This window comes from Suncus etruscus, chromosome 10 (genome assembly GCF_024139225.1).
Source record: "Suncus etruscus isolate mSunEtr1 chromosome 10, mSunEtr1.pri.cur, whole genome shotgun sequence".
Lineage (NCBI taxonomy): Eukaryota > Metazoa > Chordata > Mammalia > Eulipotyphla > Soricidae > Suncus > Suncus etruscus.
In genome coordinates this window covers 89,267,005-89,279,484 of record NC_064857.1, presented here as the reverse complement: position 1 = coordinate 89,279,484, position 12,480 = coordinate 89,267,005, and the positions used below count along the sequence as shown (strand labels likewise).

At 47.6% G+C, this 12,480-nt stretch overlaps 1 protein-coding gene across 1 annotated transcript in view; it reads right to left on the bottom strand.

Annotated features, from left to right (window-relative positions):
• LOC126020922 (dual oxidase 1) overlaps positions 1–12,480 on the bottom strand; it is a 35,150-nt gene that overhangs the window by 15,021 nt on the left and 7,649 nt on the right. Inside the window, exons 10-20 of the mRNA XM_049782527.1 lie at positions 12,324–12,420; positions 11,918–12,090; positions 10,577–10,755; positions 10,288–10,406; positions 9,588–9,725; positions 8,886–8,999; positions 7,048–7,247; positions 6,288–6,473; positions 3,486–3,711; positions 3,187–3,280; positions 2,829–3,004 (exon numbers count right to left, since the gene is read on the bottom strand). Of these exons, the coding sequence (XP_049638484.1) occupies positions 2,829–3,004; positions 3,187–3,280; positions 3,486–3,711; positions 6,288–6,473; positions 7,048–7,247; positions 8,886–8,999; positions 9,588–9,725; positions 10,288–10,406; positions 10,577–10,755; positions 11,918–12,090; positions 12,324–12,420 (1,702 nt within the window). The remainder of the gene's footprint in view (positions 1–2,828; positions 3,005–3,186; positions 3,281–3,485; positions 3,712–6,287; positions 6,474–7,047; positions 7,248–8,885; positions 9,000–9,587; positions 9,726–10,287; positions 10,407–10,576; positions 10,756–11,917; positions 12,091–12,323; positions 12,421–12,480) is intronic.

The following is a 12,480-nucleotide window of genomic DNA, read 5'->3' as shown; positions in this document are numbered from 1 at the left end:
CAGAAGCTATTTCTGAGCAGACAGCCAGGAGTAACCCCTGAGCAATGCCGGGTGTGACCCAAAAACCAAAAAAAAAACAAAAACAAAAACAAAAACAAAATAAATAAATAAATAAATAAAAGCAAAAGGAAATGTCTCTCAGTGCTCTTTCTCCAAATGCATGGCACCCACAGTCATTCAAATGCTATCTCTGACCAGTACAGTCTCTGTCTCAAACTCAGCCCCTGACCCAACCTCAGTCCTGCCCCCATGAGGAGCTAAACCAGTGGCAAGGAGAAGGCCTGAAGCAAATTCACCAGGTAGGCTGCTCTGAATGTTTCCATGTTTACGCTTCCATAGAGGACCACCAGGGTAATTGTTTAGAAATAGTAACCAGCCTGATAGGAATATCCTGGCCCCAAATCTTTGCTGCAGATTGTCCCGCTTAAACCCTCCCAGGAGTTAATGTAGCATCTGGGAGGTGCTTTTATGAGAGATCACCATACTTTTTTCACTTCTTTGTGCTTGAAAATGTTCAGAATATGCCCCGTTGGGGGCAATCAGGAAGGGGCCTTCTCAGGAGATGACGCCCTGTTATTCCTTATCTAAGTGGAGTAGGAACTCAGTCCAGGTACTCAGAGGAGGCCTAGGAATATCCAGGTTTCCTCCACGTTTCAAACTAGCCCTGATGATTAATACTCTGATCTATAAGTCCAATGGGCCAAAAGTGATTAAGGTGGATTAAATTAAATCAGTGTTTTTAAAAATAACACATATGCCTATCCTCGCAGATAGTTTAGGAGATGGCATACATGGCACAAAGGTGAGCAAATGACAAATCTAGATGAGAAATAAAAGGATAGTATCATTCTGGCACCTTTTTACTCTATTGAAATATCTGCTTAAAATGTTTCATATTATAAGGGCAGGGAATGTGGCTCAGTGGGAGAGGTTTTGCACGTGTAAAAATCTGGGTTGATCCCTCTCGTTCTCTCTCTCTCTCTTCTCTTTCATACACATAAAAACACACAAACACACACACACACACACACGAACACAGGAAAAAAGTTTCCAAATGAAATGGGGGAGAGGCAACATGAGAATTGAGCAGGACAGAACACAAGCTTTGCATGCAAGAGGTCCAGATTGCACCAACCACATGATTCCCAAGCCCTTCCAGGAGATTCAATAAAGATTAATCTCTGAGAACCACTGAGTATGGCCCAAAAGCAAAATAAATAAAAAGAATAAAACTAAAATATGGAGGAAACAACAGGCACATTAATAGCAAGTCAAGGCGGCTAGCGAAAGAGTAGAGGAGAGAGGGCATTTGCCTTGCTTATGACCAAACCGAGTTAAATCCATGCCATCCCAGGTGGTCTGTCTCCCAACTAGGAGTAATTCCTAAGTGCAGAGCCAGGAGTAACCCCTGTGTACTCCTGGGTGTAACCCAAAAGCCTAAATAATTAAAACTTTTAACAAATATAATAAAAGCAAAATGAAATAGCTCTCGGTGTTCTTTCTCTTTAATCCTCAGTCCCCCAAGACTAGAATTCAGGCTTATCCCCAGGACTCAGGACCAGGTTCGTGGCTCACTTCCAGGTACCTGCTCTGCTCTCCCAACCTAGAAGCCTGCTTCCTGGACTTCTTGGGGAAAGTACCAAGCAGTGGAAGCAGCAGGACTCTATCTCTGCCTTCCTCTTCCCTGAGTAGGGCAGCGGGAAGGCCAGAATTACAGCTTGTCTAAGTTGCCCTCCCCAACCCCAACAATAGGGGCAACTCAGTTCCCCGAAGTTCTCAGAAGACTGGGAGGAGCTGGGTTAAGTCTCAACATGTTTCAATGAGAACCCCAAGCTATGAAGACACCTTAACAGCTCAGAGCAGGCCACAGACAATCCTGCACAGTCCCTGTGCCTGCCCCTTCCTCAGCCTGTCTCTGGCTCCCACCCTTGTGAGTCAGAGCAGGTGGGGCAGGAAGTAGAAGGCAGGACAAGAGACTTAGGTCTCCGGCTACATGCAGCCAACATTCTGCTTAGTCCAGAAAAGCCAAAAAACCAGAGCAGCCCTCAGCAGCAGGCAGAGCTCAGGTGCGTAGGTCCAGCCAAGAGGTACAGGAAGACATTGTTTGTGCCTGGCCCTAAAAATCAGGTGCCTTTTGGGGCCAGTGCCCCAAGATAGTACAGCTGTAGGGAGTTTGCCTTGTACACGTCTGATCTGAGACAGACCCAAAACGAACCTGAAACAGACCCAGGTTCGATCCTCGGCATCCCTAATGGTCCCCCAAGTCTGCCAGGAGTGATTTCTGAGCACAGAGCCAGGAGTAACCCCTGAGTGCCGCTCGGTGTGCCACCCTACCCCCCTTCCCTAAAAAAGAATCAGATACCTTTTAAAGTATATTACCAGCCTATAGATAGTTTCCCTGAACCCCCTTCCTGATCCTGCCAGCAGACCTGAATTATGATTTTTGTTTGTTTGATTTGGACCATACCTGGCAGTGCTCAGGGCTTACTTTGGGTTCTGTGTTCAGGGATCATTGCTGGTGGATTTGGGGACCATGTGGGGTACCAGGAATCAAATTTGGGTCAGCTAAATGCCAGGCAAATGCCCTCCCTACTGTACTATTGTTCCAGCCCCTGCATTATAATTTTCATGGGTCCTAGGCACGGAGGCCTTTCTGAGACCCCTCACAATATATTTTACAATTGCATAGATATAAAGAAGAAAATAATCCAGGTTGGAGACACTATTCCACATATTAGCATGCTGATGCTTTTCTGCAATTATTAAATGAAAACTAAAAGCTTGCTGGCCTCCAGCAGGAAGGTAGCCCACCTCTTGTTGGCCCCCACCTCTGACGCAGAGCTGTGTGAAGCGCAGCTCGCTGTCATGGTCCCGCAGCATGAAGTGAAAGTCCTCCCACGTCAGCTCCTCCTTGTCCTGGAAGCCTGACTCCCGGAACATGGACTCCACCACCTCAGCCAGCTGGGCCTTGGACAGGCAGTTGTTGGAGATCTCGATGAAAGAGCTGGGGTGTTGGGAGGGGAGCAATCAGGCCCACCCAAGGGCATCCTGATCATTCTCAAGCACTTGTCGCTGGCTCTGCTTGTGAGGAGGATGAGGCACTGGCTCCCTCCCTTTCCTCCCCCCCCACCCCAACAACAGGGGTCCTGAACCACTTTCCTGGTTTGCCCCCACCCCCAGACTGACCTCAGCATCCTGATGAACTCATCCTTGGAAATGAGACCATTTCCATCAAAGTCGTACATGCGGAACATAAGGCGGGACTTCTCCTCAGGGGAACCTGAGAGAAAGTGAACACCATAAGGAGAGCCCAGACCCAAGACTGGCTAGAAAGGAGTCATATCCCAGTTGCCATTTGCTGGAGTCCACAGAGTGACCACCTCAGGTGTCTGCTCTGACTAGAGACCTTATATCTGACACACCAGCCACAAATCTCGGTCCCTAGTCCCTTTGGTTTAGAAAATCCACCCTCCACCTTGGCCCACCTTTCATGAAGACCACCAGGATGTCCAGGAACTCCCTAAAGGACAGGTAGCCATTGCCATCCTTGTCAGCCAGAGAGAACATGGACTCTACAAACATATCTTGGGGCTTGAGGCCAAGGGACTCTGCAAACTCAGCTCTGCTCAATTCACACGTCAAGGCCTCTCGAACCTTCTGAGATGAGTCCAGGGGTAGTGTCCCTGCATCAGCCTGATTGATGTCCAACACCTGTAGTCCAGCAGCAGAGACAGAAAGAGGAGGAAGTGTTGCATTCTTGAGACATGTCGAAGTCACCACTTCAAGTCTCTCTACTTAGCACTGCCTACCCTGTGCACTACACTGTCAGCCCTGGTGATGAGCTCTACACCATGTTCATCTCCAAAGCCTTGGCTCCTTTGTGTTAACTGCCTGGAACATAGACTCATGTTGAGCAATGGAGCTAGACCTGGGATCAAAAAATATCAGGTCTTATTTAAGCACAAGCTGAATGTTAAGTTGTGTCTCATCTTTTCCTCCAAGTGCTCAGATTCAAAAGCAGAATAAAGCGAAAAAAAAAAAAGGCAGAAAAAAAAGGAAGGAAGGAAGGAAGGAAGGAAGGAAGGAAGGAAGGAAGGAAGGAAGGAAGGAAGGAAGGAAGGAAGGAAGGAAGAAAGGAAGGAAGGAAGGAAGAAGGAAGAAAGAAAGAAAGAAAGAAAGAAAGAAAGAAAGAAAGAAAGAAAGAAAGAAAGAAAGAAAGAAAGAAAGAAAGAAAGAAAGAAAGAAAGAGAAAGAAAGGAAGGAAGAAAGGAAGGAAGAAAGGAAGGAAGGAAGGAAGGAAGGAAGGAAGAAAGAAAGAAAGAAAGAAAGAAAGAAAGAAAGAAAGAAAGAAAGAAAGAAAGAAAGAAAGAAAGAAAGAAAGAAAGAAAGAAAGAAAGAAAGAAGAAAGAAAGGAAGAAAGAAAGGAAGAAAGAAAGGAAGGAAGGAAGGAAGAAAGGAAGAAAGAAAGAAAGAAAGAGAGAGAGAGAAAGAAAGAAAGAAAGAAAGAAAGAAAGAAAGAAAGAAAGAAAGGAAGGAAGGAAGGAAGGAAGGAAGGAAGGAAGGAAGGAAGGAAGGAAGAAAGAAAGGAAGAAAGAAAGAAAGAAAGAAAGAAAGAAAGAAAGAAAGAGAAAGAAAGAAAGAAAGAAAGAAAGAAAGAAAGAAAGAAAGAAAGAAAGAAGGAAGGAAGAAGGAAGGAAGAGAGAAAGGAAGGAAGGAAGAAGAAAGAAAGAAAAAAGAAAGGAAGGAAAGAAAGGAAGAAAGGAAGAAAGGAAGAAAGGAAGAAAGAAAGAAAGAAGAAAGAAAGAAAGAAAGAAAGAAAGAAAGAAAGAAAGAAAGAAAGAAAGAAAGAAAGAAAGAAAGAAAGAAAGAAAGAAAGAAAGAAAGAAAGAAAGAAAGAAAGAAAGAAAGAAAGAAAGAAAGAAAGAAAGAAAGAAAGAAAGAAAGAGAAGCAGTGACTTTGATTGCCAACAGCAGTTTCTTTCCTGGTTCCCCTCTGGCCAGGCCACAATTCTCCTTCGGAAATTTCTTCCCTTAAAGTTATCTGTGACTTAGTCAAAGCTAGCTAGCAGTGTGTTCTTATACTTCAGAAAATTGTTGTTGTTATTGTTGTTATTGTGTTGTTTAGGAACCAGACCTGACATGCTTAGGACTTTGGCTATGTGCTTTAGTATTACACCTGCTGGTGCTTCTAGGGATTGAGCTGCGGTTGGCTCCATGTGGGGCAAGTGTACCACTCCAGCCCAACATTCCAAAGAAGGTTTCTTTTTAATGGACCATACCGGTGGCACTCCAGGTTACTCCAGGATCTGCATTCAGAAATCACTGCTGGCAGGCTCAGGGAACCATGTGGGATGCCAGGGATTGAACCCAGGTCGGCTGCGTGCAAGGCAAATGCCCTAACAGCTGTGATATCACTCAGACCCCCAAAGCGTTTTGACTGAACAAACAAGTTGGCCAGGTTGAGAAAAATGAGGGCTTGGGAAAAGGGAATTTGACTTTGGGGCCATCTCTAGAGCCCCGGGGGCCTGCTCCAGCCATGAAGATAGCCAGAGAGGAAAGAGAAAGGTTCTAGTACCTGTCTTTCCTGCTTATCTGCTGAAGTGCCCCCAGCCTAGACCTGGCTGTTTTCCTGTTACTTGAGCCTGAGGCTGAAGACAGAACCAAGTGCAAGTCCCAACTTTGCCACCTGCTTGCTGCATGACCTTGGTCAAATCTCCTCAGTTGGCCAACACTGGTTTCCTCACCTGCCCTGCTTATCACAAGCTCTTTCTTTTCTTGCCAAGTAGCCCACATCCTCCAAAGAGCTCTCATCAGTTGTCCTGAAATGCTTTAGTCCTCTGCAGGGCTCTCACTGCCTGCAACTCTGTATCTGTCTATGTACTCCTACCTTGGTGCAGGGCAAGGAGACAGAGGGCAGAAGGACTAGACAGTTCTCCTTATGCTAGGGAACCACCATCACTCCAGCAGCTGGGGGTGGATTGGAATAGGATGGGAGCAGTTCCAGCAATTTGACCAAAATTGGGTGGGAGGAGTATTGGGGCCACGCTGCTGGTGTCACACTGGTTCTATCACCCAATTTCAGGGGTGATAAGGGGACCATGCAGAGCCAAAGCTCAAACTTTGCATTCTCGCCCTGTGAAGGGACAGTCTCCTGGCTCCCTGCTGCAGAGCTGGTTAGGAGCTGAGAACTTAGAGTATCTGACTTCCCCTGCAGTCACCCCAGGCAGGTGGGGAAAGGAAGGTGCCACCAGAAGCAGCGAGACAGGCCAGGGCAGGGGTCTTCACACCTGGGAGAAAAGGTGCCTGAAGAAGGTTTCAAGGAGGCGGCTCCGTTGCTCCCGCGTCACAGCCACCCGCATCAGCTCCTGCTCCCTCAATTCCCACTCCTGGAAGCTCAGCCCACTTTCCTTCAGAGCAGCGCGCAGGTTTTCCACCAGCACCTGCCGCTCCTCCTCCAGGTTAAACAGCAGTACCTACAGCAAAGCAGGGAAGGGAAGCCGTTCAGCTGGGCCTCCGAAGGCCCAGCAGCTCTCTCTGCAAGTGTTGTCAGGGCACTGTGGGGACCAGAACCCTTGCAGATCCCCTGGATTTGTCCTGCTGGTGTAGGGGGAACGCTCAAAAGCATGTGCACAAAGTTGTCCTTCCTTCTTTCATCCAGACTGGAGAAGTGCAGGGAGCCCGAGGGACAGGGAGCTCCTAGGATGGTGACTCAGAGGCAGAGCTGAAGCTCATCCTCTGACCCAGCTTGCCTCCAACTTGAGCCTAAGATCAGAGTACAGGCCGAGTGTCCTGCTCTCCCCAAGACTCCCACTGAGGACCAGCAGGGTGTCTTGACAAGGGAGGGACAGGTAGTGTCTGTAGAGGAAGGAAGGCTGCAGTGATAGTGTCACGAACTGGGCCAAGGCAGGACCCAGCTGCAACTTCAGCTGATCTTTTAGTAGGACAAGAAACTAGAAGCCCAGCTTGCCCTGGGGGAATCTTCCTCTTCCCCAGGTGCCCCCTCACAGTCTCTGTGGACAAGGAACCTCGGGGCCATTGGAACTGTACCAGGTCATACTCCTTAGGGATCTTGAGCAGCAGCGTGCGGCGGCCATGGTTGCTGGACAGGATGAGGTTGACCTGTTGCGGTGGCCTCAGCTGGATGATGCGAAGCACAGAGAACCTGCCATCCACCACACGGACCTGGCCGGGCTGTAGGTGCACGAGCACAGGCCGAGAAGGCTCCTTGTGGCCCTGCCATTCCAGTGCTGGAGAGAGAAGGCGGTGGGCAGTGAGAGCCACCCAGAAGGGAGAAGAAGCAAGCACTTGAGCTCTGGGTTGGGGTGAAAATCAGAAAGCTTCTCGTTCCTTCCAGTCCTCCAATGCCAATGAGATGAATAGCTCCTGGTTCCTGAGTGCTGTGTACCTGGTACTCTTAACATGAGTTCTGCAAGAGCTCATTTACTTAATCATTACCAACTTATGAGGAAAGGTAAATATATATGTATATATGTATATATATATATATTTGGGGGGGTTATATATGTTTGTTTGGGTCACATAGGCTATGCTCAAAGCTTATTCCTGGCCCTGCACTCAGAGATGACTCATGGCAGGGCTGGGTGAACCATATGCTGGGGATAGAATTAAGTCAGCTACATGCTGTACTTTCTTTCCAACCCTATATAGTGATGTGTGTGTGTGTGTGTGTGTGTATGTGTGTGTGTGTGTGTGTGTGGTTTTGGTTTGGGGACCATACTCAGCAATGATCAAAACTAATTCTTGGCTCTGTGCTCAGGGATCATTCCTGCTGGGGCTCAGGGGACTATATGTGGTGCTGGGGATGGAACCTGGGTCAGCCACATGCAAGGCAAGTGCTTTTCTCACTGTCTCTATGTCTTCTTCCTGGTAAGTAGTATTATTAGTTAATTTATGGGGACTGAGGATGATGGCTGAAAGAGTAGAGAAGGCTTAAAGAGACCAAAAAGTTCTCATGGCAGTAGAATCAGATTCCAATAGTGGATCTTTCACATATGTGAGAGGAAGAAGAAAGAAAGAAAGAAAGAAAGAAAGAAAGAAAGAAAGAAAGAAAGAAAGAAAGAAAGAAAGAAAGAAAGAAGAAAGATAAAGAAAGAAAGAAAGAAAAGAAAGAAGAAGAAAGAAGAGAAGAAGAAAGAAAGAAAAGAAAGAAAGAAGAAAGAAAGAAAGAAAGAAGAAGAAAGAAAGAAAGAAAGAAAGAAAAAGAAAGAAGAAAGAAGAAGAAGAAAGAAAGAAGAAAGAAAGAAAGAAGAAAGAGAAAGAAAGAAAAGAAGAAGAAAGAAAGAAAGAAAGAAAGAAAGAAAGAAGAAGAAAAGAGAAAGAAAGAAAGAAAGAAAGAAAGAAAGAAAGAAAGAAAGAAAGAAAGAAAGAAAGAAAGAAAAAGAAAAAAGAAAGAGAAGAAAGAAGAAAGAAAGAAGAAGGAAGAAAAAGAGAAAAAGAAATAAAGAATGAAAGAAGAAAGGAAAAAAGATGAAAGAAAGAAGTAAGAAAGAAAAAGAGAAAGAAAGAAAGAAAGAAAGAAAGAAAGAAAGAAAGAAAGAAAGAAAGAAAGAAAGAAAGAAAGAAAGAAAGAAAGAAAAGAAAGAAAGAAAGAAAGAAATGGAAGAAAAGTTCTCTTCTTTTCTGAGGCCTGAGACATCAGTGTGAGAAGTAACAAGGCAGCCATGCTTAGACACAGTCAAAGTCTAAGTAACTCTCCCTGCGGAGAGTTACCATGGTGATAGGCCCTCCCAGGCCTAGGTGGGATTCTCTGAAGAAGCCCTGAAGATGGAGGGTGCAGGAGAGTTATAGAACCCAGGCCTTGGGAAGGGAACTCTTTCTTCAGGCTATTGAGGTAGAGCTGATGCCCTGGCCAGCTCCACACCTACCTTCCACACCTTCCACAAACTTCTCAGACATGATGCTCTGGCGGCCCTGCCCCTGCAGCCTCTTGAAGTTTCGCCTCCGGAGTCGGGCAACAATCCAGGCACTGAGAAAGCTCACTGTAAGGACAGAGGTGACAGGAGGCTCAGAGGAAGGTGGACACTGGGGGATAAACTGTTCCTCTAACTTGGCCACATCCCCTCCTAGGTCTGTCCGAGATGACACAACCAAGGGTATGTAGCTTCACAGCTGTGTGAGGAGCACCAAGGAGCATCCTGGGTGCCCTTTCAGCCTTCCTACTATCCCCACACAGACCCAGAAAGAGACTGTGTTCCCTATTCTAAAGCCTGAACCCATGCTACCAGACCACTGGGGCACCCCCATGCAGCTCTGCCAGAGAACTGAGTCCCCTGAGCAATGCCATCTGTACTAGCCCTAAATCTCCATCAGGCAATCTCTGACAGTTTCTCACAGCAGAGACGAATAGCCTTGGATGGGGTTCCTTTAGAGAAGGTTTCCTAGAGGACAGGGAAATCATTTCCCCCCATACTGGCTACTACTCATGTCCCCTCCTGGCTGCCATTGGCTTTATCTGCCCAGAGGACCAGTACTGTGCAAGTCTGGCTTTCCTAGATAGAACCAGACTCATCTTACTGCCCACATCACCACAGACCTCCCACCCTGCCCACCTTGCCCATTTCTCTTACCCAGGGGGAAGCAACAGAGGGTACCAATGGTGACCCAAAAGCCAAATCCGCAGCCCTCAAAATAGTCTCGAATGGTGTAGGGGATGCAGGCTGGCAGGGCCTCAGTGTTGAGCTGCATGGGCTGTGGGCAGGGGTCTCCTGAGGAGGCAGAAAAAGTTGAAAGTTGGAGGTCTGGGGACCTGGACTACAGTCGCAAATAAGAGCAACTAAGACAGAAAGAGATATCAGAAGTTAGGGAGCTCGTACCCCTTTCACTGTACTCACAATGTTTGTCTCCTTGGTACTCTCTGTCTCTGTCTCTGTCTCTCTGTCTCTGTCTCTCTGTCTCTGTCTCTGTCTCTGTCTCTCTCTCTCTCTCTCTCACACACACACACACACACACACACACACACACTCTCTCTCTCTCTCTCTCTGAATAGAACCTTCTCACTGCACCAACCAGTCTCCACCCCTTATTGTCCTGTTGGTCTTGGTCCTGCCTTCACTCAGGCCTCACCTATAGCTCTGCAGTCAGGCAAAGGGCATCTACACAGCAGAATGTGGCTACCTGGTTTCCCAGAACCAAAGTTCCTAAAGGCAGAACCATCTTTTACTCCCCCCTTGTAGGCTGGTACTAGTTGTCCTGAAGGCAGCCCTGGAGGAGGAGAAGGAAGGCTGAGGCTCAGAACCAGCCCCCTCCACAAATGCCCCGGCCACTGACCCTCATTCCAGAAGAAGACATTGGGCTGTAGAGCACTGGAACTCAGGTTGAAAACGGCCATTAGAACATCCCGCAGTGAAGTGTTTCTGATCTCTGTGATTTCTTCCTTGGAGAACAGCCTGAGGGTGGGAGAGTTGCTGTGGGTGGAGACACTAGTAGGCTGGTTTCACGGCCCAGAGACCCAGAGAAGAGAGACATTGAGGATGACACTGAGAATCAGACCGACAGGCAGAGGGTCTGGGATCCAGGCTGAGAAGAAGTGTGAAGGGTCCCCCGCAAAAGGCCTCACCCATTCTTGGTGTTCTCAAACCAGAACCGGTCACCATCCCGCAGCCGCCTGAACTGGTCAAGCACAATGTCATGGAAGAGGAGCCCAGGGTTCCCCTCTCGGATCTCCAGGAGTCCCCCTGGGAGCAGCTCCAGCCGGGACAGATCCTGGTTATATAAGGCTGCTATGGCCTCCAACACCTGGAACCAAGAATGGATAAAAGTGATTTCAAAGACCTCGGGACACCTAGGAATCAGCACCAGAATAATCACTCAGGGAAGGACCAATAACTCACTCCTCGTGCCCCAGGCACTGCTCCGAGTGCTCTGCATGAGTTCATTCATTGAGAGGAAATTACTGGCAAATTCAGCTGCCTGTTTTATAAAGTTAAAGTAAAATGTCTGTCTTTCTCCTACATATACTTGTTCTTGAAAAGATAAGATTTGGGGGCCAGAGAGATAGCACAGTGGTAGGATGTTTGCTTTGCAAGCGGCCAACCTGGGATGAACTCAGGTTCGATTCCCGGCATCCCATATGGTCCCCTGAGTCTGCCAGGAGTAATTTCTGAGCATAGAGCCAGGAGTAACCCCTGAGCACCACTGAATGTGGCCCCAAAACCCAAAAATAAATAATTTTTTAAAAAAATTAAAAAAGGTAGTAAGGCACTTGTCTTGCATGAAACTGACTCAAGTTCAGTGCCTGGCACTGAGTATAGTCTCTGAAGGAATGCCAGGAGTGATTCCTAGGTACAAAGCCAGGGAGTAGGGGCCGGAGAGATAGCATGGAGGTAAGGCGTTTGCCTTTCATGCAGAAGGTCGGTGGTTTGAATCCCGGCATCCCAAATGGTCCCCTGAGCCTGCAGGAGCGATTTCTGAGCATAGAGCCAGGAGTACCCCTGAGCAAGGTGTGACCCAAAAAACAAACAAACAAAACAAAACAAAACAAAGCAAAACAAAGCCAGGGAGTAGCCCCCGAGCATAGCTGGCATGGCTTCAAAACATAAAAATAAAATACTTTAAAAAAGTTCAAAAGTTTGTCCCTGAGTCAAGTACCTTCGATACCCATGGAGAAGTCCCTGGGAATTCTGGGAAGGCTAATGAGACAATGCCTATAAAGTGCCAGCATGCAATAGAACAGTAAACATTTGTTGGATGTTTGTGGCAATAAAGAAAAGCTGAATCCTGCTTGTCTAGTCATCTCCACCCTGGTGTGGTTACAAGGATGGAATGGCAGCTTAGGTGAGTCTCAGCCCTCTCCCAGGAGCTGGGTCTCTAGCGCCTCTTTCATTGCCCTCCTTCACGTCCTAGACCAGTGTTCCCTGCTCCCTCTGGCCTTGCCCCTTGGGTTCTAACCCCTCCTTACAGTTGCATTGATCTTGGAGAGGTCAGGGTTGATGTCCTGCCAGCTGGAAACAGGAGGCAGGCCCAGTGCTGCCCTGGCCTTGATATAGGAAGGCAGGCCCAGATCCCGGCCCCGCTGTAGGCAGCTGGCTAGATAGTCTGTGCGGGAAAACTTCAATGGTCCGGGCCAGAAATCTGAGGAGATAGCAGAAAACTGAAGAAGTAGAAGGCTACCACAATGCTTCTAACCCATACCCAACCAGCTCAAGGGATTAGGGATCAGGGCCATCAGAGGGAGCCAAGTCTGGAAGTTCTCGAAACTGTGAGAAAGACTCCGCAACTGAGACACCCCTCTGCCTGATTCTGGGTCTCCAGTGAAAGCTCTTCTGAAGGACCAGGAGCCTTCGGCTTGCAGCCTCCATGCTCACCTTGAACATCCTCAACAACCACATGGTCCTCTCTCTCAGCAATCTGGGAGGCCATGCCCAGCAGCAGCGACACAACATCTTCAACATTTTGGGGATGCTTTGAAGTTGAAGAGAGAAGAATGATGTAGCTAATGGGACCAGAGCTCCAGGGCCTATC